This window comes from Bos indicus, chromosome 6 (genome assembly GCF_029378745.1).
Source record: "Bos indicus isolate NIAB-ARS_2022 breed Sahiwal x Tharparkar chromosome 6, NIAB-ARS_B.indTharparkar_mat_pri_1.0, whole genome shotgun sequence".
Classification (NCBI taxonomy): Eukaryota; Metazoa; Chordata; class Mammalia; order Artiodactyla; family Bovidae; genus Bos; species Bos indicus.
This window is the reverse complement of record NC_091765.1, coordinates 63,928,820-63,956,217: the sequence shown is the minus strand read 5'-3', so window position 1 is coordinate 63,956,217 and position 27,398 is coordinate 63,928,820. Positions and strand designations below refer to the sequence as shown.

The window sequence follows — 27,398 nt, the reverse complement described above, 5'->3', positions numbered from 1 at the left end:
TTTTGAAATGAGAAATATCTTCCAATTATTTAGAGTAATAAACTGTGGTTTCTGCAGAAAGGTGACACCTGGAAAACTCCCTTTAAAAGTTTCAGGAGGCCTTCAGCAAATACATACTGAATCAGCTTTTCTGAATCCCTAGAGATCTCTGTCAATGCCACATAGCTATGTGTACCTGCTGACTGAGCCAGGATCTGGGCATGTTAAACAAGCCAAACCCCCTGGCTACCATATCCTAAAACACACTGCCATCAAACTCACCCTGTATAATCAAGGATACTTAGAATGTCTGTTTACTGGCTTACCTGGAGACTTATATAGATAAAATGGGACACTGGGAGTCAGTGCACCACCCCCATTCCCCTGGGATCAGACTGACAAAGAAAAGTAGCATCAATCGACCATCATGATAGAAGTCCATATAGTTTTGGACTTCCATCTAATAAAATATGTAGCTAGTGATCATCTGATGGGACACAGAAGCCTGACTGCAAGAAACATAATTCTGCAACCACAGAAATTATAATTGAGTCACCTAACAGTGATCTTCTATCTTCCATGTTTACACTGGGAGGTGAATGTTAAGTCCTATTGCTACAGAAACAGGTAAAAACATTTTCCCCATGGAGGCCATGCCATATCTCAACACAATATCATCTAAGTAAAGACAAGTCTCTTCAGGCTGGTTGGAATTGTATAACCCCAGCTATAGGTGGTGAAAAGGGGAATACTGAAGAATTCGTGAGTACTCAGAGAGTTTGTATATGGACCAGGTATGGCCATTGCTTCATGGGTTGTGGATAGAAATCCTGGCATGTGTATAGTGGAGATTTCTCCTGGTAGGAAAACACAGGTTGGGTGGTATATTGTGAAAGTCAGTGTGGGTGTTCCAGGGGAACCGAAGTGGGAAAAAGCTAGAGATGATCAGCACAGAAGGAATACAAGCTCTTGGACTATGATTAATGTTGTTTTCTATGAGGAAGTGGCAGACTGGAAAACAACTACTTAAAAATATAGAAGATGCTGTTCCAGGGAGTGAGGGAGGTGTCTAGAATGCTTCAGAGTCAGTCTCAGGAAGAGGACATACGAACACTTAGCTAATGTTTATTGATTGCTTCTTATGTGCCCAGCACTAATCTAAGTGCTTTGTTTATTTCAGATAATTTAATTCATAATAACCTTATTAGTTTGGAGAAGGAAATGGCAACCTACTCCAGTGCTCTTGCCTGGAGAATCCCAAGGACAGGGGATCCTGGTGGGCTGCCGTCTATGGGGTCACAAAGAGTCGGACACGACTGAAGCGACTTAGCAGCAGCAGCAGCAGCAACCTTATTAGTTCTATTATTGTCCTCATGTTACAGATGAATAAACAGAGGCATAGGAAGTGAAACTGTTTGCCTAAGAGTATAAAATTGGGATTTGAATGCAGACATTTGGACTCTAGAAGTCCTGTTTGCTAACCACTCTACTTGGTTCAGAGTACATCCCACTATGGGAATATCATTCAGATCAGATCAGATCAGATCAGATCAGTCGCTCAGTCGTGTCCGACTCTTTGCGACCCCATGAATCACAGGACGCCAGGCCTCCCTGTCCATCACCAACTCCCGGAGTTCACCCAGACTCACGTCCATTGTGTCAGTGATGCCATCCAGCCATCTCATCCTCTGTAGTCCCCTTCTCCTCTTGCCCCCTAATCCCTCCCAGCATCAGAGTCTTTTCCAATGAGTCAACTCTTCACATGAGGTGGCCAAAGTACTGGAGTTTCAGCTTTAGCATCATTCCTTCCAAAGAAATCCTAGGGCTGATCTCCTTCAGAATGGACTGGTTGGATCGATCTCCTTGCAGTCCAAGGGATTCTCAAGAGTCTTCTCCAACACCACAGTTCAAAAACATCAATTCTTCAGCACTCAGCTTTCTTCACAGTCCAACTCTCACATCCATACATGACCACAGGAAAAACCATAGCCTTGACTAGACAGACCTTTGTTGGCAAAGTAATGTCTCTGCTTTTGAATATGCTATCTAAGTAGGTCATAACTTTCCTTCCAAGGAGTAAGCATCTTTTAATTTCATGGCTGCAGTCACCATCTGCAGTGATTTTGGAGCCCAGAAAAATAAAGTCTGACACTGTTTCCACTGTTTCCCCATCTATTTCCCATGAAGTGACGGGACCAGATGCCATGATCTTCATTTTCTGAATGTTGAGCTTTAAGCCAACTTTTTCACTCTCCACTTTCACTTTCATCAAGAGGCTTTTGAGTGCCTCTTCACTATCTGCCAGAAGGGTGGTGTCATCTGCATATCTGAGGTTATTGATATTTCTCCTGGCAATCTTGATTCCAGCTTGTGTTTCTTCCAGTCCAGTGTTTCTCATGATGTACTCTGCATATAAGTTAAATAAACAAGGTGACAATATATAGCCTTGACATACTCCTTTTCCTATTTGGAACCAGTCTGTTGTTCCATGTCAAGTTCTAACTGTTGCTTCCTGACCTGCATACAAAGTTCTCAAGAGACAGATCAGGTGGTCTGGTATTCCTATCTTTCAGAATTTTCCACAGTTTATTGTGATCCACACAGTCAAAGGCTTTGGCATAGTCAATAAGGCAGAAATAGATGTTTTTCTGGACCTCTCTTGCTTTTTCCATGATCCAGCAGATGTTGGCAATTTGATCTCTGGTTCCTCTGCCTTTTCTAAAACCAGCTTGAACATCAGGAAGTTCACAGTTCACATATTGCTGAAAGCCTGGCTTGGAAAATTTTGAGCATTATTTTGCTAGCGTGTGAGATGAATATCATTACAGGCAGAAATATAATACATAGAGTCAGAAAGTAAAAGAAGGGAAATGTGATCAAAATTTTGCCAGTTGTTCTAAGGGAACTTTTTGCAGTCACTTCACAGTTGTTCGAAATGATTTTTAGAAGAGATGCCTGCTAACAAAGCTAATGTTTAAATCCCACTTGCCAGAGTCCAGTGTTTATTTTGGTCTAATTCAGTAATTTGGAATAATGTGTTGGGTTTTAAATCATTAAAATTTTAGTATTTACCTTCCCAAAGGGCTAACTAAGATGCTCTGTAATCAAGGACCATTCTTTATGTTTCTTTCCTTTCCTTTAGTTAAAAACAGTTTGAAATGACCAGATAACATTGTAGACTAGCCCCCATATCTTCCTCCCATTCTCTAACTTTAAGAATTTATTTACTAAGATTGTTTTTCTCGCATAAATGGTAAAAATTTTTTTAAAAAAGCACAATCAAGTAAATGTTGAAACATTATGTTTTGACAAAACTAAATCACATATTTCAAAAGAGGAACAGTGAAGCCAGCTATGAAAGACTTTTAGTCAGGGACTCAAAGATAATTTGATTGGAAATAACTGTCTGGGAAGGGCCAGAGCTTTTCTATGTCTGGGGGTCTATTTCTGTTTTGTAAATAAGTTCATTTGTTAGATTCCACATATAAGCAATATTATGTGATATTTGTCTTTGTCTGGTTTGCTTCACTTAGTATGACTGTGATTTTTTAATTGCTCTTTGCCCAGATTTATAGGGAATGTCCTATTTGGTGATATCCCTGAAAATCAGTGGAAAAGCAGCATCATGTAGGGAGAAGGGCACTGCTCGGACAGACAGCTTCAGTTCACTGTCCAGCACTTGAATGTTATTGTGTGTTGCCAGACAAGTCATTCAGTCTCCATGAATCTGTATTTCTTTTTCTGTAAGATGAGATTAAAACTACAGTTTTTACTTTGCAGAGTATTAATTAGGTGAGAAAATGTGAAGTGTCCAACACATTGCAAATAATCAGTGCATGTTAGTCAGTATGGATTGTTTTTCTAGAGAGTTTTCTCACAACTAGTTACTTTTCATTTTTTGGTTTGTTTGTTTAGGTTAAACTTCAAGCAAGTTAATTTTTTCATGGACGAATAGTCATAAAAACCAGGAGAAATTATAAAAGGAAAATTATAGTTTCCTTCCCCGCTTTATCATGATATCCCTTTCTTAGATGTATCAGTATCAATATTTTCCTTTTTCTAGACAACAAGCCAGTGAACAGCCTCAGCCTGCCTTTGTCCCAGCAGAGATGCTCGCATCATCAGGTTACTCAGGACAGTTTTTTCAGCCAGCATCCAACCAGGATTATTATTCACCATCTTCTTACATTGACAGCTTTGAAGAAGAGCCTCCTTTACTAGAAGATAAGTTAAGGAAGTGCTATTAATGTGTGTACAGCTTGAATAGTAATAGCAATCATCAGCACTTAATGCATACTATCAGCATGCTGCATATAGCGTTTTATATGATTGTTCCACATATAAATGAGAGTCTGCCAGACAGATACATTTAAACCAATGGGAGTTCGTCTCCTGTTTGTGTGGGGAAAATCTGAAGTAGATAGGTGCTAACACTATGTTGGTCTTGCAGTTTTTAAATGTTTCTTCACTGTTTCTTACATGTGGACTCCCTGGCCATCTCTAGACAACAGTGAGCATCTTCAGGCAAAGTAATTATATCAAAGTAACCACTCTTCCCACCTAGTTAATGAAGCTACTTTATAGCAGCATGTTTTACTATTTTCTGCTATGCTTGCCTGGGGGCAACAGGGGTAGTTTCTCAATATACTTTTTTTTGTTATCATGGAGAAGCGAGTTTTTTTTTGTTTTTTCCTCCTTCCTGGCTCATGTGAGCCCCCTCATCTCATCTAGGTATGACTAAGTAAGGAGGAATATGACTCCAGTAAGTAGCACTGCTGGTGGCAAGGAAACCTGGGGACCCTTGCAGATGGACGTTTCCTCCAAAGATTTCAGGGATCTCCCATCCATTGGTTCTTTTTTTTTTATTTAAAAAATTTTTGAGATTCAGCCAATTTATGTCTGCTACTTTTGTTCCTATGGCATGTCAACATGATGCTGCTGCTGCTACTGCTGCTAAGTCACTTCAGTCGTGTCCAACTCTGTGCGACCCCATAGACAGCAGCCCACTAGGCTCCTCTGTCCCTGGGATTCTCCAGGCAAGAATACTGGAGTGGGTTGCCATTTCCTTCTCCACAGTATGATGCTACAAAACTAAAATTCAAGGAGGTTTTAAATTTGGGAGCCAAGGAGAAATATTCACAGGCTAACTGCTCTCTTTTCTATGTTGTCCAATGAAAACAGATAGGTTAACGTTCCCAGTATTTTACATTAAAAGATCATTGTTTGGACACAGCCAGCTACCTGATATTAAAACATTCTTCTCTGTTTGCCTTCAAAATTAAGAAGAGGATAAAGATGTAAACTATTCAGAAAAGTACGGATAGAATTATATAATCAATTTGTTGGAACTTCAGAGGCCAGTTAAATTTTTGCATCTTTTATGCTTAACCATGCATTCTAAGTTGCCTTTACCTCTGATACCTAACCCCTGAAAGTTATAAGCTATTTTCATTAGGCATTTGCCATGACCCTGCCAACATCTCTACTTAAAAAATAAAAAAACTTATCAATTGTCTAATTATAAAAGTAATCTATATTCAAAAATAGAAATTTGGAAAATATAGAAACATATGAATAAAAATATAAAGTCCCTGAAAATTTTGTTTCTGAGACATGACTATCATTAATGATTTGATAATATTTATTCCAGCCTTTATTCTATTTTCTATGAATATATATATATATACATACACACTTAAAAATGAAATACTGCCTCTCTTTGAATATATATATTTGTAAATACTTAAAAATTGGATCATACTATGGATATGAAGTTTTGGGTTTTTTTAAAGTTACCTTATATCATAAGCATTTTTATTTTTGCATTCTTTAAAGTCATTAAATATTGTTTGAAAACATGATCTATTATATACAAGTGTATGCATGGTCAGTCACTAAGTCATGTCCAACTCATTGTGACCCCATAGACTATAGCCTGCCACACTCCTATGTCCATGGGATTATCCAGGCAAGAATAGTAGAATGGGTTGTCATTTCCTTCTCCAGGGGATCTTCCTGACTGAGGAATCAAACCCATATCTCCTGCACTGGCAGGCAGATTCCTTACCACTGAGCCACCTGGGAAGCCCATTATATACAAATATCATAATTTAAATCTAGCTCAGCAGTAAAAAAATCCATCTGCAATGCAGGAGACATAGGTACGATCTGCACTGGCAGGCAGATTCCTTACCACTGCGCCACCTGGGAAGCCCATTATATACAAATATCATAATTTAAATCTAGCTCAGCAGTAAAAAAATCCATCTGCAATGCAGGAGACATAGGTACGATCCCTGAGTCAGGAAGATTCCCTGGAGAAGGAAATGGTAGCCTGCTCCAGTTTTCTTGCCTGGAAAATCCCATGGACAGAGGAGACTAGTCTGTGGGGTCGCAAGAGTTGTACACAGTTTAGTGACTAAACCACCACCATAATTTAAATCTTAAACGTTATTCCTTTATAATAGATAATGCTTTGGTGAACATCACATTAGATAACTTTGACCTGTACAGAATCTGTCCTCAGGATCGATCTATAACGTTGGGATTGCTGGTTAAAGGCATTTACACTGTCAGACTCATCTGGAAAAATGATGAGCCAATATACCTACACAGTAGACTAGTAAATGTCTTTGTTAATTTGATAGGCAAAAAAGGCAAAAAAATAATACTTTTTATTTCTTGGTTACTAGAGAAGTTAGACTTTATTTTCATGTTGTTGACTTTTACGTCTTTCTGCTTTTAAAATCTTAAGACTTTTCCTTTCTTTTTTTATTTCTAGACATATTAAATAGTAAAGATATTTATTATTGTCTGGAATATATATTTCATGCTTTTTTCATAGATTGTGTTTGCCATCTAATTTATTTATGGGATATTAGAGCATATAGACATTTTAATATTTATGTTTTCAACCCCACAATATTTTTCTTGATAACTTTTTTCCAATTGTTCTTTGTTTAGACTATATTTCTCCAGCTCTAACTAAAGCCAGAAAGATATATCCTCTTATAGATTCTCAAATTTTTAAATTATCTTTTTGTTCTGGACTTAAATTTTTGATTCATTCAAAATTGTTTTAAGTTAGTATGTGAAGTAGAATTTAACTTTTTTATGGTTAATCAATTTTTCTTATAATATTTATTGAATATAATATTTTCTACTTGTCTCAAATACTTCCATTCTGATATTCTAAACTATAACATATTCTTCTGTGATGTCTTCTCAAATTTCAAATAGGAAATATATTAGATTTTCCCTCCTCCTTTTTCCAGCTCAGAGAAATTCCTATAATTTTTTTCTCTTTGTGATTATACTTACCAAATATATATATTAGAAATAACAGTACCTAATATAATTTTGCATTTTGAGTCTATGAAATTTCTGGACTCTGATCCAATATGCTCTTCAGCCATGGTGACTTTGTGAAGCCTCAAGCCTTATCTGTCTAAAAGGTATAAAAAGACCATATGCAGGATTTCTAGTATAAGATGATAAATGACATTTGCTAGTTTTTATTGAGTGTACACCAAAACAACCTATAAAATTATTAAGCTATAATAATTACCCCTTGCACAAAAACATGCTATTTGAAAATATGTTTGTTTATTCCTCAGTTTGCTCGCTAAAAAGCTCGCTTTCGCTTGGTTTTCTGTAAGAATGATAACTTGTGCTATGTGATAATGTGCAATCAATGTGTTAACAAATGCATCTTGATAAATAATAGTCAATTCAAATCTGTCAGACTAAAAAAATTACTGTGACATTTGGTATTTTTATTTGTAGCATAGCCTGATGTTCATATTTGAAAGGCCAATGCCATAATTTGCATAGAAAACAAAGGTATTAATTCATTTTTACAGCATATATATTGTATACTTTACTACCACTAGATGACAGCAAAACAATAAATTCTGCATTCAAATTTCATAACAGTTTCATCTTTTTTATCTTGTAAAATAAGGTGTTATATTAGAGTATTACAATTGATAAATACATATAGTCTCATTTGCATACCATGTAATAAATTTTAAAACAAAATATTATGGAAATGTATTTTGGTTAAAAATACATAAGATATTTTTTCTTATGAAAAAATTTATTAGATCTTAAGTTCATTTACTGTTTCATGACTCAATGTTGAAACATGCAAAAGTTAATTATGCCATTAAATAAGTGCCTGAAATCAGTAACAATGTCTTGTAAAACATTTTCATCTGGGTTTCTTCAAGCATAATAATTACACTTTTTGAGGAAAAAGTTATTTTGAATTAAAAGTCACTTTATTGTAGTAAAAACTGAAAGCACATTGTTAATGTAAATGTCTAAATTGAAAATAAAATTTGAAAACAACATAAGTCTCAGGTGACATCAACTTCAACTTAAGCATTTATCAATTTTTTAAATCTTCTGCTATTTTAAATATCACATTAGACAGCCTAAGCTATTTTAAATTGATGAACTGCTCATATTTTCCAAAGTATATGTTCACTAAGAAATATACAAATACACTGTAAAAGTAAAAAGGAAAGTTGAACTGTAAAATTGTTTGCTCACTATTAAATTAATTCAAATTAAATTCGTATTCTTTCTTTTCAAGTTTGGGTGGCTAGCAGTTGTCACCCTGGATGTGGAAAGAGTGAAAGATACACCTTCTATCCTAATTCAGGCCATGTCTGGCTGATATTCTGAAATTGACTAGGTCCCTATTGGAGCAAGACCCCTCTATGTCATGGCAATCATTGAAATTTCGTCTGATACCCTGTGTGTAGAATGTTAGCTCTGCAAGGTGTTTAGGTGGTACATGCCACTATAGAAGAAACTGAACTATACCCTCTCTTTGACCAAAGAGGGTTACTAAATCCTGTGAAGGGAAGTTAAGTGCCAGGTACCAATGATTTGGGAATACAATCCTTCACATGGGAGAACTGAACACACTTAAAAAAAATACAAACATTATAAGATTAGATGCACATTGACTCAATCAAAGCTATGGTTAAAAGGGTGGGTTCTTTTTCTGCTTTTCTAACCTTTTTCCGATCTCTTCCTACTTCCCCTACCCCATGGCAACCACTTTTCTACTCTGACTCTGTAAGTTTGACTTAAAAAAAATTTTTTTTTAGACTCCACATTCAAGTGATACCATGCAGTATTTGGCTTTTTATTTCTGGCTTATTTCACTTAGAAAAATGCCCCCAGGGTCCATTCATGTTGTCACAAATAATAGAATTTCTTTATTTTTTATGACTGAACAGTATTCCTGTGTGTGTGTGTGCACACACATGTGCACGCTTGGTTGCTCAGTTGTGTCCAACCTTTTGTGACCCAATGGACTGTAGCCCACCAGGAAGCTCTGTCCATAGGGATTCTCCAGGCAGGAATACTGGAGTGGGTTGCCATCACCTCCTCCAGGGGATCTTCCCAACCCAGGGATTGAACCCAAGTCTTACACATTGAAAGTAGATTATCATCTGAGACACCAGAGAAGCCCATGAATACTGGAGTGGGTAGCCTATCTCTTCTCCAGGGGATCTTCCCAACCCAGGAATTGAACTGGGGTCTCCTGCATTGCAGGCAGATTCTTTAACAGCTGAGCTACCAGGGAAGCCCTCCATGGTGTGTGTGTGTGTATATATATATATATATATATATATATATATATATATATATACACCATAACTTTTAAATCTATTCATCCATCAATGAACACTTAGGTGGTTTTGACTGTTGTACCCAATGCTGCTATCTTCCCAGGTGGCACTAATAGTAAATAACCCATCCTTGTCTGAAGAATCTCATGGACAGAGGAGCCTGGCAGGCTATGGTACATAGGGTCATAAAGAGTTGGATACGAGTGAAGTGACTTGGCATGGACATACACAGTGCTGCTATCAAAGTGGAGGTGCAGGTATCTCTCTGATATCCTGGTTTTGTTTCCTTCATATATATTCCCAGCAATGACATAGCTGGATCATATGGTAGTTCTATTTTTTTATAATATTTGAGGAACCCCCACAGCGCTTTCCATAGTGGCTATACCAATTAACAGTCCCACCAACAGTATTGACGGGTTGCCTTTTCTCCATATCCTCACCAATACTTACTTCTTTTTGATGTTAGCCATTCTAACAGGTGTTAAATGATTTTGTGATTTTGATTTGCTTTTTCTTGATGATTAATGGTGCTAAGCACATTTTCATGTACCTCTTGGCCATTTGGATGTCTTCTTTGGAAAAATGTCTATTCAATTCCTCTATCTATCCTTTAAATTGAACTGTTATCTATTAATTTATTTGAAAAGTATGAGTTCTTGTGTCAGATTCTCCAGCGCTGGAACCTAAATTTTCTATTACTGGCTTTGTGACTTTGGAAAACTTACCTCATCTCCCCAAACTTCAACCATCTAACACACAAAGTAGAAATAAACTAACAGTGCTTGCCTCCATGCGTGTCAGAAAGACCAACACATGTAAGTCTTCCAGGGCTTACAGCAAAATTCAGTAAAAACATTCAGCTAAAAGATTTCCACTCTTTCCAACTGAAACGTATGTACTTTATAGTAGTTTAGCTTCAGTTTTTCCTAACCCCCACCTCACTCTTATTCAAATTTAAGATGATAGCAGGAGGGAAATCAGCTTAATTACTGGTTCCTAACTAGTGAAATTACATTCTTCTTCCTTATAAATGTTTTTTTTTTTTTTTTTCTACATCTTAAAGTTTATCGGAGTGGTAAGAAAAGTAACTGATGTAATCCTGGAATTTATTTCTTTATTCACTGTATGTCAAGTGTCTGGGTGTTTTTCTTTTCTTTTTAATGAAAAATATATAAGAGGAACAGAATCTAGCAGAGGAGTATGTAATATGTAATGTGGCAGTCACAATTCTTTGAAAAATAAGGCACTGGAAAAAAATTACAAACGTATAAATGAGTTTAGACTCACAGACACGGCCTCAGTGATTTTGGTTATTTTATTTTACCATCACTACTCAAAAAAGAGAAAGGTTAATTGTCTCAAGAATTCAGTCTCTGAATACACACACTCAACAACACAGAGCTTTGGCCTGATTGAAATATGTGTGCACCCATGATTGCTGTTACTTGCTGAAAGAACCTTTTCTCTTCCGTGGAGTTTTACATAGTTAGCATATCATAGCTCATTAGGAGGAGCGGAAGTAAAATACCAGACCCTGGCTAAGTGTCTTCAGATTAAATAACACTGCTAATTGAAAATTAGATGTCCTTTTCATCATACGGGACTAGAATGCAAAAGTAGGAAGTCAAGAGATACCTGGAGTAACAAGCAAATTTGGCCTTGGAGTAAAAAATGAAGCAGGGCAAAGGCTAACAGAGTTTGCCCCGAGAACACACTGGCCATAGCAAATACCTTCTTCCAACAACACAAAAGACGGCTCTACACGTGGACATCACCAGATAGTCAATACCGAGATCAGATTGACTATATACTATGCAGCCGAAGATGGAGAAGCTCTATACAGTCAGCAAAAACAAGACCAGGAGCTGACTGTGGCTCAGATCATGAATTCCTTATTGCCAAATTCAGATGTAAATTGAAGAAAGTAGGGAAAACCACTAGACCATTCAGGTGACCTAAATCAAATCCCTTATGATTATACAGTGGAAGTGACAAATATTTTCAAGGGATTAGATCTGATAGATAAAGCACCTGAAGAGCTATGGATGGAGGAGGCAGTGATCAAAACCATCCCCAAGAAGAAAAATGCAAAAAGGTAAAATGGTTGTCTGAGGAGACCTTACAGTTAGCTGAGAAAAGAGAAGCAAAAGGCAAAGGAGAAAAGGAAAGATATATCCATATGAATGCAGAGTTCCAAAGAATAGCAAGAAGAGATAAGAAAGCCTTCTCAGTGATCAATGCAAAGAAATAGAGGAAAATAATACAATGGGAAAGACTAGAGACTCTTGAAGAAAATTAGACATACCAAGGGAACAGTTCATGCAAAGGTGGGCACAATAAAGGACAGAAACAGTATGGACCTAAGAGAAGCAGAAGATATTAAAAAGAGGTGCAAGAATACACAGAAGAACTATGCAAAAAAGATGTTAAAGACCCAGATAACCACAATGGTGTGATCACTCACCTAGAGCCAGACATCCTGGAATGTGAAGTTAAGTGGGCCTTAGAAAGCATCACTACGAACAAAGCTAGTGGGACTGATGGAATTCCAGTTGAGCTGCTACAAATCCTAAAAGATGATGCTTTGAAAGTGCTGCACTCAATATGCCAGCAAATTTGGAGAACTCAGCAGTGGCCACAGGACTGGAAAAGGTCAGTTTTCATTCCAATCCCAAAGAAGGGCTATGCCAAAGAATGTTCATACTACCATACAATTGCACTCATCTCACACTCTAGCAAAGAAATGCTCAAAATTCTCCAACCCAGGCTTCAACAGTACATAGGCCGAGAACTTCCAGATGTTCAAGCTGGATTTAGAAAAGGCAAAGGAACCAGAGATCAAATTTCCAATACCCAGTGGATCATGGAAATAGCAAGAGAATTTTGGAAAAATATCTACTTTTGCTTCATTGACTATGCTAAAGCCTTTGACTGTGGGAAATCCAGCAAACTGTGGAAATTTCTTCAAGAGATGGGAGTACCAGGCTACCTGACCTGCTTCTTGAGAAATCTGCATGCAGGTCAAGAAGCAACAGTTTGAACCAGACATAGAAAAATGGACTGGAGTATACCTCATGGCTGTATATTGTCACCCTGCTTATTTAACTTAATGCAGAGTACATCATGCTAAATGCTTGACTGAGTGAAGCACAAGCTGGAATCAAGATTGCCAGAAGAAATAACAATAACCTCAGATATGCAGATGACACCACCCTTAGGGCAGAAAGCAAAGAGGATCTAAAGAGCCTCTTGATATAAGTAAAGGAGGAGAGTGAAAAAGCTGGCTTAAAACTCAACATTCAATAAACAAAGATTATGGCAATCACTTCATGGCAAATAGATGGGGAAACAATGGAAACACTGACAGACTATTTTCTTCTGCTCCAAAATCACTGCAGATGGTGACTGCAGCCATGAAATTAAAAGACTCTTGCTCCTTGGAAAAAAAGCTATGATCAACGTAGATAACATATTAAAAAGCAGAGATATTACTATGCTGACAAAGATCCATCTACTCAAAGTATGGTTTTTCCAAAAGTCATATGTGGATGTGAGAGTTGGACTATAAAGTACGCTAAGCACTCAAGAGTTGATAATTTTGAATTGTGGTGTTGAAGAAGACTCTTGAGAGTCCCTTGGACTGCAAGGAGATCCAATCAGTCCATCCTAAAGGAAATCAGTCCTGAATATTCATTGGAAAGACTGATGCTGAAGCTCCAATACTTTGGCCACCTGATACGAAGAACTGACTCATTTGAAAAGTCCCTGATGCCGGGAATGATTGAGGGTGGGAAGAGAAGGGGATGATAGAAGATGAGATGGTTGGATGGCATCACAGAGTCGATGGACATAAGTTTGAGCAAGCTCTGGAAGTTGGTGTTGGACAGGGAAGCCTGGCATGCTGTAGTACATGGGTCGCAAATAGTTGGACACTACTGAGCAACTGAACTGAACTGATTTGAAAATGATGCATGTTTCATAGAACAAGTTTCAAAAGTGTTAGCAGTTGAAAACGCAGGAAAAAGAAATAACTAAATGTGCAATAGGATGGGACTTTTGGTTTGTTGCTGCTGCTGCTAAGTCACTTTAGTCGTGTCCGACTCTGTGCGATCCCAGAGACGGCAGCCCACCAGGCTCCACCCGTCCCTGGGATTCTGCAGGCAAGAACACTGGAGTGGGTTGTTAGCTACCATTATATTTTATACCTTTACTGAAAATGTCCATTTCTTTCTTCACTTTTGGCTAGATTTTAACCATATATTTGCTGCAGAGCAGGAATTTTTTCCTTGACTATATCTCTAAAATATATCCTCTAGGACACTGTGTGGGAATATACATTCTTTTTGTTTAAGGTTGCTCTGTATCATACGTATTACATAGAACTTTAGACTATGATGGTATAACAAACAGATTAAAGTGCTTTGTAAATTAATAAGTTAACTTTAATTAAAGAATATTACTCATGCTTATTTTTCTATATTTATGTTATGTCTTTTTCTTTTTTTTTTTTGCAGAACTTGGAATTAATTTTGATCACATATGGCAAAAAACCTTGACAGTGTTAAACCCAATGAAGCCAGCAGATGGCAGCATTATGAATGAAACAGATCTCACTGGGCCCATCCTGTTCTGCATGGCTCTAGGAGCCACCCTACTTTTGGTAATGAACAGCAGCCAGTTCTAGATTTTTTTTCTTTTTTAATTGAGGTAACGTTGGTTTACACCATAATCTGAGTTTCATGTTTACAATATCATATTTCTACTTCTGTATACATGACAGCCAAGTATCAGATTTTAACGTATGCCCTTCCAAATGTCATTTTTTGAAGTTGTCTTTGTAAACACAGAAAGTAGTATATCACTTTATAAACTGAAACTTGTTTAATTCATGACTACATTTTTTTTAGTAAGAGAGACATATCTACTTGAACCATAATGGCAAAAAGAAACTGTCATCACTTCTTATGACAAATTTTAAAAAATGTAAATTTAAATAGAATTTTGAAAATCAAATCACCAAGTCAGATTTTCAACAAAGCAGGAAATCATATAAATGATTTTCTTATTGTTAAGCCTTTTTCTGTTGTTTAAAAAAGACTATCAATCTGAAAAAGTTGAAGGAACATGTGAAATTTGAAAATAATAGGGCCAAAATTTTATTTCTTGCTTTCTGTGTGATTTCTGTTGTAACATTAAACAAACATCCCCTATTTACTCAATATTTTCTTTTCTGGGTTGTGTCTCCAGACTATTGCAGATATCCTGTGAGGTCTGAGATGAGTCTCCTTGTTCCTGGTTAGGCTACTATGAATAAACAGACTTGCAATGATAAGCAGTGATTTGTTTTTTCGACCTGTATATTTCCCCTGTCATTTTAGTTTTCTGTTTTTTATGAAGACATTTACCCCCCTGACGTCACCAGTTGTCTTGTGTTGGGTCTCTTTCATTCTTTAAATTTGGGAGCAATGATATTCAGTTCAGTTCAGTTCAGTCGCTCAGTCGTGTCCGACTCTTTGCGACCCCATGAATCACAGCAAGCCAGGCCTCCCTGTCCATCACCAACTCCCAAAGTTCACCCAGACTCACGTCCATCGAGTCAGTGATACCATCCAGCCATCTCATCCTCTGTCGTCCCCTTCTCCTCCTGCCCACAATCCCTCCCAGCATCAGGGTCTTTTCCAATGAGTCAATTCTTCGCATGAGGTGGCCAACATACTGGAGTTTCAGCTTTAGCATCATTCCTTCCAAAGAAATCCCAGGGCTGATCTCCTTCAGAATGGACTGGTTGGATCTCCTTGCAGTCCAGGGGACTCTCAAGAGTCTTCTCCAACACCACAGTTCAAAAGCATCAATTCTTCAGCACTCAGCTTTCTTCACAGTCCACTCTCACATCCATACATGACCACTGGAAAAACCATAGCCTTGACTAGATGGACCTTGTTGGCAAAGTAATGTCTCTGCTTTTTAATATGCTATCTAGGTTGGTCATAACTTTCCTTCCAAGGAGTGAGCGTCTTTTAATTTCATGGCTGCAGTCACCATCTGCAGTGATTTTGGAGCCCAAAAAAATAGTCTGACATTGTTTCCACTGTTTCCCCATCTATTTGTCATGAAGTGATGGAACCAGATGCCATGATCTTAGTTTTCTGAATATTGAGCTTTAAGCCAACTTTTCACTCTCCTCTTTCACTTTCATCAAGAGACTTTTTAGTTCCTCTTCACTTTCTGCCATAAGGGTGGTGTCATCTGCATATCTGAGGTTATTGTTATTTCTCCCGGCAATCTTGATTGCAGCATGTTCTTCTTCCAGCCCAGCGTTTCTCATGATGTACTCTGCATATAAGTTATATAAGCAGGGTGACAATATACAGCCTTGACGAACTCCTTTTCCTATTTGGAACCAGTCTGTTGTTCCATGTCCAGTTCTAACTGATGCTTCCTGACCTGCATATTGGTTTCTCAAGAGGCAGGTCAGGTGGTCTGGTATTCCCATCTCTTTCAGAATATTCCACAGTGTATTGTGATCCACGTAGTCAAAGGCTTTGGCATAGTCAATAAAGCAGAAATAGATGTTTTTCTGGAACTCTCTTGTTTTTCATACATCCAGTGGATGTTGGCAATTTGATCTCTGGTTCCTCTGCCTTTTCTAAAACCAGCTTGAACATCTGGAAGTTCACGGTTCACGTATTGCTGAAGCCTAGCTTGGAGAATTTTGAGCATTACTTTACTAGCGTGTGAGATGAGTGCAATTGTGTGGTAGTTTGAGCATTCTTTGGCATTGCCTTTCTTTGGGATTGGAATGAAAACTGACCTTTTCCAGTCCTGTGGCCACTGCTGAATTTGCCAAATTTGATGGCGTATTGAGTGCAGCACTTTCACGGCATCATCTTTTAGGATTTGAAATAGCTCAACTGGAATTCCATCACCTCCACAAGCTTTGTTCGTAGTAATGCTTTCTAAGGCCCCCTTGATTTCACATTCCAGGATGTCTGGCTCTAGGTGAGTGATCACACCATCGTGATTATCTTGGTTGTGAAGATCTTTTTGTATAGTTCTTCTGTGTATTCTTGCCACCTTTTCCTAATATCTTCTGCTTCTGTTAGATCCATACCATTTCTCTCCTTTCTCAAGCTCACCTTTGCATGAAATGTTCCCTTGGTATCTCTAATTTTCTTGAAGAGATCTCCAGTCTTTTCCATTCTGTTGTTTTCCTCTATTTCTTTGCATTGATCACTGCAGAAGGCTTTCTTATCTCTTCTTGCTATTCTTTGGAACTCTGCATTCAGATGCTTCTATCTTTCCTTTCCTCCTTTGCTTTTTGCTTCTCTTCTTTTCACAGCTATTTGTAAGGCCTCCTCAGACAGCCATTTTGCTTTTTTGCATTTCTTTTCCATGGGGCATTAGGAGTCACCAAAAAAGAATATTTTTCCTCCTAAGTTTAGAAGATATTCTATTTCATACTTTAGAAAAATGTTTTCTCCCCCTCAAAAAAGGAGAGAAAAATAAGAAATAGGAAAGGCTTATGGTTTTACATTAAGGAGGTAATGACAGCACATTAAAAGCAGAGGATGAAAAAGATGGTCAAGCCAGTCTGACAAGTACAGTTTCATTAAGGCACAAAATGGTAAACTTGGCAAGAGAGATGATACAGAAAATTTAAGATGCTAGGAAAAGTCCTTAAATTAATTATTCAGTTCACTTCTGTTTCTTACAGCTATCCACTCCCCTAATGCAGCTATACTTCTCAAAAGTAGCTATGAAATGTATTTGCAACTAAATTAATTTTCACTTTGCATTACTAAGTACATAATACTAATCAAAATTCTGATAGAAATCTAGTTTGTGCATTGTAACTTGGTCGATAAGTACGTCATGTTTATCCAATACAATAGTATTTAGTTATGGCATCTTATTTCTTCCTTTGAACTACAGCAAATGCAAATACTCTGCAAGTATAACACTATATCAACTAGAGTTTTAATTCAGTTTCAAACATTCCTTCTGCCTTTGCCACAGTAATTTGATAATATTAGATTAAGTTAGATTAATATTAGATTAAGTTGCAAGTAAGACCATGTCAATTAATCAAATAGTCAGAAACAATTAATTTAACATATTAACTCTTGTTTCTTTTTCAGGTAATTTGTAATATAACAGCTGTTTGTTTTTTCGTAGAAAATATTACTATTACCATCTCCTAAAGGAAAAAATTAATCCCATTAAGATCTTTTTTGGGTACATTATGTTAGTTGGAATTATTTAAATAGCCTCAATTTTAAGTGTAAAACAATACAAACAAAGAACTCAACTGAGAGTGAAAAATTTGGATCTGCCCCTAACTTTGCCTCCAGATAAGATCCTGAACCTTTTATTTCTTATTTCTAGGCCTCCATTTTTTTTCACTTTGAAGACAAAAAAAAAAAAGGCTTATACAAGTGATTCTTAAGGTTCATTTCAAATCTGAAATTTTAGGAAATGTGTAAAAATTCATATTTTCTCAAAGATTTTAAGCAGCTATTCTCACTTCAACTTTACTATCACATGCAGTTACTCCGGAATTGATTCTGATACTTGTAGAACAATAAGGACTGAAAAACTCAGCTGGATATTAATAAAGCCATATTTTAACTCAGAGTCCATTTGAGGCTTTAACCCTGTCCTGGATATCTGAAATTAAAATGTAAAAGATGATTTTATGAGCTGGTAGTGCACTATAATAAAGAAAGCAAGACTCAATCCAGAAACAATATTCAAATCTGCTCATTATCTCCAGAGGTGTAATATTCATAGTCACATACTCATCATTTTTATGATTTATGTTGATACAAAGCACAATATCTTTTAGGGGACTTTCTTCATGTTGCAGGAAGCAAACCAGAAAGAACAGCTTCAAACACTCAACACAGATTTAATTTTACTTATTTTTCCTCTTAAAATTATTTTCAGCCCCCAAACCATAAACACAAATGTTTTAAAATTATGGCTCCATTTAATTTTTCTAGTAGAGCTGTAAGTGTGATCTGGAAAAGGGATATGCATGGCCAATATAAAAGCATAATCAAGAATAAGAAGTATTTCAAATAAGATGTAGTAATGGTACAATGATGATCTCAAACATTTGAAATGTAAAAAGAAATTGAACATTTATTTTCCAGTTCAATTACAAGCCCTTATTAGAATGTGAAACAAATTAAAAAATGAGAAAGGCCCCTGCCAAATGGAATTAAGCCTCACACTGGATAATCTAACAAGAGAAAGAGATAAAAAGAGAAGTCAGTAACTGATATGAAAAAGGACAATTTTACTACCAAATTAATTTAATCCACCCTCTGTTTACCCCATTCACAAAACTGGTTAGAGTCATGGGCCAGCTACGTGTCCTTTGAGTGTAGGGAAGTTGTGTGTCACCATTACAACTATTTGTACCTCTGAATTATCCCATCCAATTAAATGTCAAGTAAAATGTCTCTCTAATACATGAAAGTTATTTGAAATTGTCACGATTTTCCAAGTGGAACAAACTCATCCAATAGTGCAGTTCATAACTGATGTGGTTCTTTTAGCATACCCATTAGCATTATCAGCATTACTTCACAAAATAGCCAGAAGGACTTATTATGGCTAATGCAGGAGAGAATTCTGCAGCATAGCTCAGGGACATTTTGTGAAAGAACTTAGTAGTGATCAACTTCCCTAACTGCAGAGGAAGAAAAATTCAAAATAGCTTGACAGTTTTGAACAATAAAATGGTCATGATATTCTCCGTTAATTGACTACAAAATAAATATCTCTTTATTCTGTAAGATATAAGGACTTCATGAATAACAGCTATGGAAAAGAAAAAATGACAGCGAAAAAGCTCTCTCTCTGTGAATCAGTTTTGTTGGTTTTGTATAATTTCCATGAAAATCAGAGTCAGCCTCTTCAATCTTTATCTAGAATTTCTAACCAGCTTAATGTATATATAAAAATGACATGCATTTTTTACTGGAGATTTGGCATCCTCGGATAGCAAACATTAAAATATCTTCTGTTGAATCAACAATAGTTTGTCACTTTCCCTGGATGAGTTTAATGGAGCTGCTTCAGCAACAAGTCTCCAGTATTGTGCGGGTGATGGCTATCTGATGAATCCTCAGATCAGCAGTCTATCCTGAATACTTTAGTCTGACTTCCTTTAACAATACCTTTATGATTCACTATTGCTTGCTTTATGTAAATCAGTTTTTCATAAAGTCTGTTTAGTTAAGCTGGTAGTAGGCATTATGAAAACAGGATTCTCCAGTCACATAAGTTTGGGATATGCTAGTTTGCATGTGTGTGCATTCTCAGTTGTGTCCACCTCTTTGGGACGCCACGGACTGTAGCAGCCAGGCTTCTCTGTCCATGGGATTTTTCCCAGCAAGAATACTGGAGTGGGTTGCCATTTCCTCTTTCAGGGAATCTCTGACCCAGAGATCGAACTCATGTGTCCTACATCTCCTGTGTTGGAAGATGGATTTGTGGCTCGTCTGATAAAGAATCCGCCTACAATGCAGGAGACCTGGGTTCTATTCTTGGGTTGGGAAGATCCCCTGGAGAAAGGAATGGCTACCCACTCCAGTATTCTGGCCTGGAGAATTCCATGGACAGTATATCCATGGGGTCACAAAAAGTCAGAGACGACTGAACGACTTTCACTTTCATTTTCTTTGCTACTGCGCCACCTGGGTCCCCTTGTTCTGTCACTTATTGGAGCTTCTGCAGGTATTAAGGGCCTAAATTGTAGAGCCAGACTGCCTGGGTTCAAGCTAAGCCTCAGTGCTTGCATTATTTTACTTTAGGCAAGTCCCATAATCTCTCTGCACCTCAGTTTCTTCCTGTGTATAATGGGTACAACAATGATACCTACTCATTATATAGTGTGGATTAAATAAATTAATTTATGTAGAATCTCTAGAACAGGACCTAAGATAGTAAATGCAACAGATGTTTGATAATATTACTATTATGTCTTATAAATCTCCAAGACTAAATCGGAATTTTTTATTCATTTATTCATTCATTTAATTGTGCAACAAATAAGGAAAGAAAATATATCCTCACCTATGCCTAGTACCCCAACAGGCAATCTATAATAAAAATATCAGTCTGGGGATATAAGCATGCTTGTGCCATCCCATGTATAGAGGGGATTTTTTTCATGACCTGAATCTATATTACAATCAGTTTTTCTTTAGAGCTCCCAATCTCCTGATGCTTATACTCCAAAGACATGAATAACATTGAGCTGAATGATTCGAAAGTATTCTCTGCTTTGTTGACAATCTGGTTTCTTCTTGATGTTCATTGTGTATCCAAACGGTTTTCTTCCCATTGTTTCAGGCAGGAAAAGTCCAATTTGGTTATGTGTATGGCATGAGTGCCATTGGCTGCCTAGGTATTCATGCCTTACTGAACTTGATGAGCTCTTCAGGAGTGTCCTATGGCTGCGTGGCGAGCGTGCTGGGATACTGCCTGCTCCCCATGGTCATCCTCTCCAGCTGCGCCATCTTCTTCTCACTGCAGTAAGTGTCTGTGTTAGTAATTGACCCCACATGTACAAACATCGCTGAAGCTTGCCGCATCAGTGCAACAATGAACCTCTTTCTGATCATTTTCGTAGGAAGATTGGGGAAACTGGCTATTAAAAGCTACATACAGTTTCAGGAAAGTAGGTCGGTTTTGGCTCAGGTGCTATTCCTATTTCATGATTTAAAAAATAAATTAAACCAAGTTATCTTTAAAATTGGTACTTCGTTCGTGGTCACATTCTTCAATATGAACTATTGCCATGGGTAATATAACCAACTACAGAAAATTCACTTGTTTGAATTAGGAAGAGTAAGTGCCTGGTGAATCCTGACAAATTGCTTCAGCTCCCAGGCACTCTGCCTTCTAGGAGGGAAGCAACTGTTCTTTCTCAGCTGGGCTCCTTGTAGTGCAGAACTCCCAGGAACCCTGGTGAGAATATTGATGCTAGAAAACTTCATAGCATATACACTCAATCAATATTTTTTTTCTTTTTTACTTCCTGGGCAGTTAGTATTTGTAATTCAAAAATATACATAAGGATTCAGTGAATACACTTCTGTTGGGCACTTTCCTAGGGCAAATACAGAGCACTACCACTTTGGGCTGGGGAGAGCAAGTAATTCCATAGTTCTTTATCACCTCCCAAGCTCCAAACCCAATTAGAAATATATCATTTGCTACCAGTGCTCATTTTTCCATATAGACACAATTCACATTTTTTTCTCGGATGATCCAAGTTTTAGGTTATTAACACTATATTGGATAGGTTATTATACAGACTTTGTCAATGCCAGATAAACATTTTAGAAAGACTAATATTTTTGTTTAGATATAATCTCAAATATTTTCTTCATAACATTATTGAGAAATGCATAGATAGAAGTGCTTTTCTGTTTTAATATGGTTTCATTTTGAAAATAACACTTAAAAAAAAAATTATTCTAGGATAGTTGACTTACAATGTTGTGTTAGTTTCAGTTGTACAGCAAAGTGAATCTGTTGCACATATATCCACTATTTTTTGCATTCTTTTCCCATATGGGGTAGTACAGGGTATTAGATATATCTCAATAAATATACCTCTAGCTCACATTGTTGGCTTCCCTTCCCAGGGAAGGGGGAAAGATTTCCCTCTACAGAGCAGAGTTCCCTGTGCTGTACAGTAGGTTCTTATTAGTTATCTACTTTACATGTAATAGAGTGTATATGTCATTCACAATCTTCCAATTTATCCCTCCCACTCTTTACCTCCTGGTAACCTTAAGTTTGTTGGAAGTAATGGTCTTCAGAATAACATAGAGCAAACCCTTACTTTACCAGTGAGTACTCAACACTTAAAAAAGAGGAATACAATGGCAAATGGAAACCTTGAATGTGTAAGTACAATGTGAAAAGTGAATGAATGTCACTCAATAGTGTCCAACTCTTTGTGATCCCATGGACTGTAGCCTGCCAGGCTCCTCTGTCCATGGAATTCTCCAGACCAGAATACTGGAATGGTTAACCATTCCCTTCTCCAGGGTATCTACCCAACCCAGGGATAGAACCCAGGTCTCCCGCATTGCGGGCAGATTCTTTACTGTCTGAGCCACCAGTGAAGCCCACAATGTGAGTTAGGTGTATATTTCCTGAGTCTTGTCCCTGACTTTTGTATATCATGTTCTTTAACTAGCTCTTCTGTTTACTATGTTGTTTGATATGGATGTTTGACATGTTACTAGAGAGTTCAGTTTTACAATTTCTATTTTGTCAGATGCTTTTGCCAAAGAATACTATAATGATCTGCCATTTAAAATTTTTTATGTTTTAGACATTATTTCTCACAAAGTTGAGCTTTGGGGCATCTTAAATCACTCTGGATTATTAAAAGAACAAAATAAAAACTACAACTCAAATTTTGAGAATCATCAGTAGTCTGATATTTTTCATTAGACTTTCATTCTGAAATGTTAAGGATGATTTAAGAATCCATTAAGTTATATTAATAAGGAACAACTAACTGATCCCTAAAGACCATGAAACTGAGGTTACCTTTTTGTGCGTATCACTATAACATTCAAATGAATCATATATAATCTCACATTTTTCTTCACAAAAAACTGGTAAATTGAATCCTCTAAATTTTATTTCTAATAGCATTAATTAAGCCAACAGACATAATATTTATTAGAGTGCTTTAAAATGTGTTTGGTTTATTTACAATCCTAAGCCACTGCAAACTACACAGTGTACCTTTCCACTTGTTTTGCTTTGGTTCCACTGTTAAGAGTGGGTATTTCTGTCATTGTCACAAATAATAAGCACAATCCTCAATTTCAGATTGAACCAGATCAAGTGAGGCAGTGTAGTTTGATGGCAAACATAACAATATGCTGCTGGGAGTTAGCAGCTCTTGACTTAATGTCCATCTTACTTGCAATTTTTGTCAAGTCACTTCATTCTCCTTTCTTCCTAAAGAACCAATTGCCTCCATAGTTACTTTTTGAAGACATGAATTTGAACAAATCCATTTCAATATTATAAAAATCTACACCCACACCAACCAAAGGGATCTTCAGCAATGAGTTGGGAGGCCACACACATCTGTGCCTTCCTGCTCCATCTGTTCCCTCCCTGAGCTGTGTCAGGCTTTGCTGTCTCAGACAAAAACCCAGGACATGGCCCTGGAGCACTGGGGGGTGGGAACCCCACTGGAATTCAAGTCCAGTCATTTTTATGCTCATACAGTGGGCAAATTTAGGAAGAAAGCAGGGAATAGAAATTTGTAGTTATAAAAGAAGTCTCTAAACATAGTTCATATAAAAGAATTTTAGTAATTGTGATTTTGACTTATGAAAGTGACTGTGCTGCTGCTGCTAAGTCGCTTCAGTCGTGTCCGACTCTGTGCGACCCCATAGACGGCAGCTCATCAGGCTCCGCCGTCCCTGGGATTCTCCAGGCAAGAACACTGGAGTGGGTTGCCCTTTCCTTCTCCAATGCATGAAAGTGAAAAGTGAAAGTGAAGTCGTTCAGTCGTGTCCGACTCTTAGCGACCTCATGGACTGCAGCCTACCAGGCTCCTCCGTCCACGGGATTTTCCAGGCAAGAGTACTGGAGTGGGGTGCCATTGCCTTCTCCGGAAAGTGACTGTAGGTCAATCCTATTTCCAGTAATCTGAGCTTTTACCTACCTATGAAATATTTAGCTTCTAATGGTGAACTTGACTCAAAATTCTAACTGGCCGAGGCCTTTAGTTCCTATTACCCTTCACCCTCATTTTACAAATGGAGGAAATATACCAAGGACATTTTAGAGGCAGCTGTGTGATTCAATAACTTCTTTCTCTCCTGGTATAAGATAACCGTCTCTTTGGTCTCTGCTGTAGGGGCACCTTTGGAACTGTGTCGGCACTGGTCATCATTGGCTGGTGTAGTCTCTCAGCCTCCAAAATCTTCACGTCAGCTTTGGCCATGGAAGGACAGCAACTTCTCATTGCCTATCCTTGCGCCTTACTTTATGGACTCTTTGCCCTCGTAACAGTTTTCTGAAGAATGCTCAAGATGGCATTACAGGATTCTATTTGTTTGCTGTTCAGGTTATCTTGGAAATGGTTTAGCGTTCACATTTGGTCATATGATTTCTGTTTTTATCGCTAAGAGAATAATAAGCAGAGAGACAAAACAGCACTTAAGGATGGGACTCTAATAGGCTGTTTGGTTTGAATGATGATTTGCTTTTTGGTTGGTGCATTAAAACAATTTAAAATACTTTAAGATAAAAGGATATATAGTTGTTGTACTGATGGACTCTATTTTTCTTAATGGATGCATTTCTGAGAAATTGTAAGGAAGTAAAATCATACTTGACTGGGTAGAGGAAATCCACACTGAGCCTTCTGAGAAAACGTCATGACATTTCAAGCTGTGTACAAGTGGTTAAAGTCACACTGTGCAGGACCTTTGGAGAATTGCAGGGGAGGATTATTTACAGTTTTATTCACCTGAGAACTGAATCTCCTATTCCTCTGTTCATTTACTTCCCCAACTGTTGTTTGGTTCCATTTGAACAATGCATTCATTCACCAGTTTGAAGCCCTCATTTCCTTCTTACTTAGTTTAGACACCATGGTTCATTGCTATAATTTCTCCCTTGAACATGTATGTCCTCAGTAAGCTTGCCATTTGCTCCCTGAATAGATGAATGTGAATGGAGGAAATGCTACTTGTTTCTCCTTTATTATAGTACTACATCTTAAACGGCTGCTCTGTACTACCTTTCAAATCCTACTGTATTACCCTACCAAATTCACTTTTTCACTTTCTGAGATAATTGTTTCAAACAATTTCTTCACTAGGGCTTTCCTGGTGCCTCAGTGGTAAAGAATCTGCCTGCAATGCAGGAGATGCAGGTTCGATCCTTGGGTTGGGAAGATCCCCTGGAGAAGCAAGATCCCCTGAAGTAGCAACCCACTTCAATAGTCTTGCTTTGGAAATCCCATGAGAGGAGCCTGTCAGGCTATAGCCCATGGGATTGAAGGAGTCAGACACAACTTAGCGACTAAACAATAACTACAACAATTTTTTCACTACTCAGATCTCTAATACTCTTTTCTGTTAGTTGATGACTTTTCTTATTTTATTGGAAAAAAGAAACATCTAGAAGAAAATTACATCTTCCCATCATAGATCTATCAACCTACATGCATCTTTATAGATATATATATATATATCTATACATTTGTGTGTATACATATGTGTATATTTACATAAGCACAACATTCCCCCTTTAAAAGCCAGAGAACTGGGCCATCATTGGAGAGTGATGTTGAATTAAAGAATTTTTATTTTAAGATGAGAGACATTGAAAGATGGTTTTGTGCTAATACAAATGATAGGTAAAGAGGAAAACATTGATTGTGCAGGTGGAGGGGCTGGGTGTGGAGGGGAAAGGAGACAATGACAAGGGGGAACATGTGATGTGTGAATGTGTGAAAGACCTGTGCATATGGCAGGGCACATACATAATTACCAAACATCTGCTCCTGTGATTGTCCTGTGAATTACCCCTCTCCCCTTTGAAGCTCCAGACCCCTATCCCATTCCTTAGCTCAGGATGGCATATAAGCCTCAGTTGCTCAACTTGCTTTTGAGTCTTGTATCTTTGGGGCTTCTATATGAATGAAATTAAATTTGTTTTCTCCTGTTAATCTATCTTATGTTAACTTAATTATTTGGCCAGCCAAAGAACCTAGAAGAGAAGAAAGAAAAAAATTTTCCTCCTCTACAGTGGGTGTTGATTACTGTAGTAAAGAAGACAAAAATGGCTGCAGCCTGAATAGAAATTGCACTGGGAGTGGGGAAAAAATAGACAATAAAACAGTAAGCAATGAATAAACAAGATAATTACAGAATTACGAGAAGGATACTAAGGAGGAACATGTAGAGGAGAAGGCAGTGCTGTGGTGTTAAACTTCTGTACTTTATAATTAATAAATGAACCTGTTAACGAATTATAGTGCTTCCTTAAGTTCTTGCTTTTTCTACTTGGACTAAATTGGTCTTACTGTTTGTTTAAGGGAGATGAAGCAAAAATGCTGTTTATGATAATAATTTTTCTGTGGTATTATCCTAACAATTTCTTAGAGCTATATTTATATTACAGATTTTAATTTTTTACCTTTTAGAAAGTATTTTAATTTTTAAAATATTATAGGTAAAAGTTGCTCTAAATTTAGGATTTAGGTTCACATTGTTTTTCTGTGTATAAAAACAGTTATACCCCAAAAAGTTTTGATTCTTTTACTATGAAAAATGATAACATCTTATAAAAAAACACCATAAACAAAATACTAAATGTTTTGTAACAGCAAGGAATAAGAATAAATTCATTTAATAGTTCCTAACAGCAGAATTTTAAAATACTTAAGAATTAATGTAAAAATAAATATAAATGGTGTCTATGAAAATAATTATAAAATATTAGAGGCACTTTTTAAAAAGATCAGATATGTTGACAGATATCCTATATCCCAGGATAAGAAAATTGGACTATGTAAAATAATGTTCTCCAAATAAATGTATAGGCTTAATATAATTCCAATTAAAAAAAATCAAGGAATATTTTTCTTGGAAACTAGCAATGACTTTAATGTTAATCTGAAAAACAAATGTGTAACTGTGAAAAATTGAAACAATCAAAAAATATGTTACAATAGGCAATAAGTTAAATCAGGTT

The 27,398-nt window shown here is 37.0% G+C and overlaps 1 protein-coding gene across 2 annotated transcripts in view; it reads left to right on the top strand.

The window, feature by feature from the left end:
• The window catches only part of YIPF7 (Yip1 domain family member 7), a 34,367-nt gene extending 7,694 nt beyond the window's left edge, over nt 1-26,673 (top strand). Inside the window, exons 3-6 of one of the 2 annotated variants that reach the window (XM_070791378.1) lie at nt 4,043-4,204; nt 14,148-14,292; nt 20,997-21,178; nt 24,550-26,673. In XM_070791378.1, the coding sequence (XP_070647479.1) occupies nt 4,043-4,204; nt 14,148-14,292; nt 20,997-21,178; nt 24,550-24,712 (652 nt within the window). In that variant the 3' untranslated portion in view covers nt 24,713-26,673. Of the gene's footprint in view, nt 1-4,042; nt 4,228-14,146; nt 14,293-20,996; nt 21,179-24,549 lie in introns of those variants that run through there. The other variant, XM_070791379.1, reaches the window with a different exon arrangement.
• The last annotated feature ends 725 nt before the right edge of the window (nt 26,674-27,398 follow it).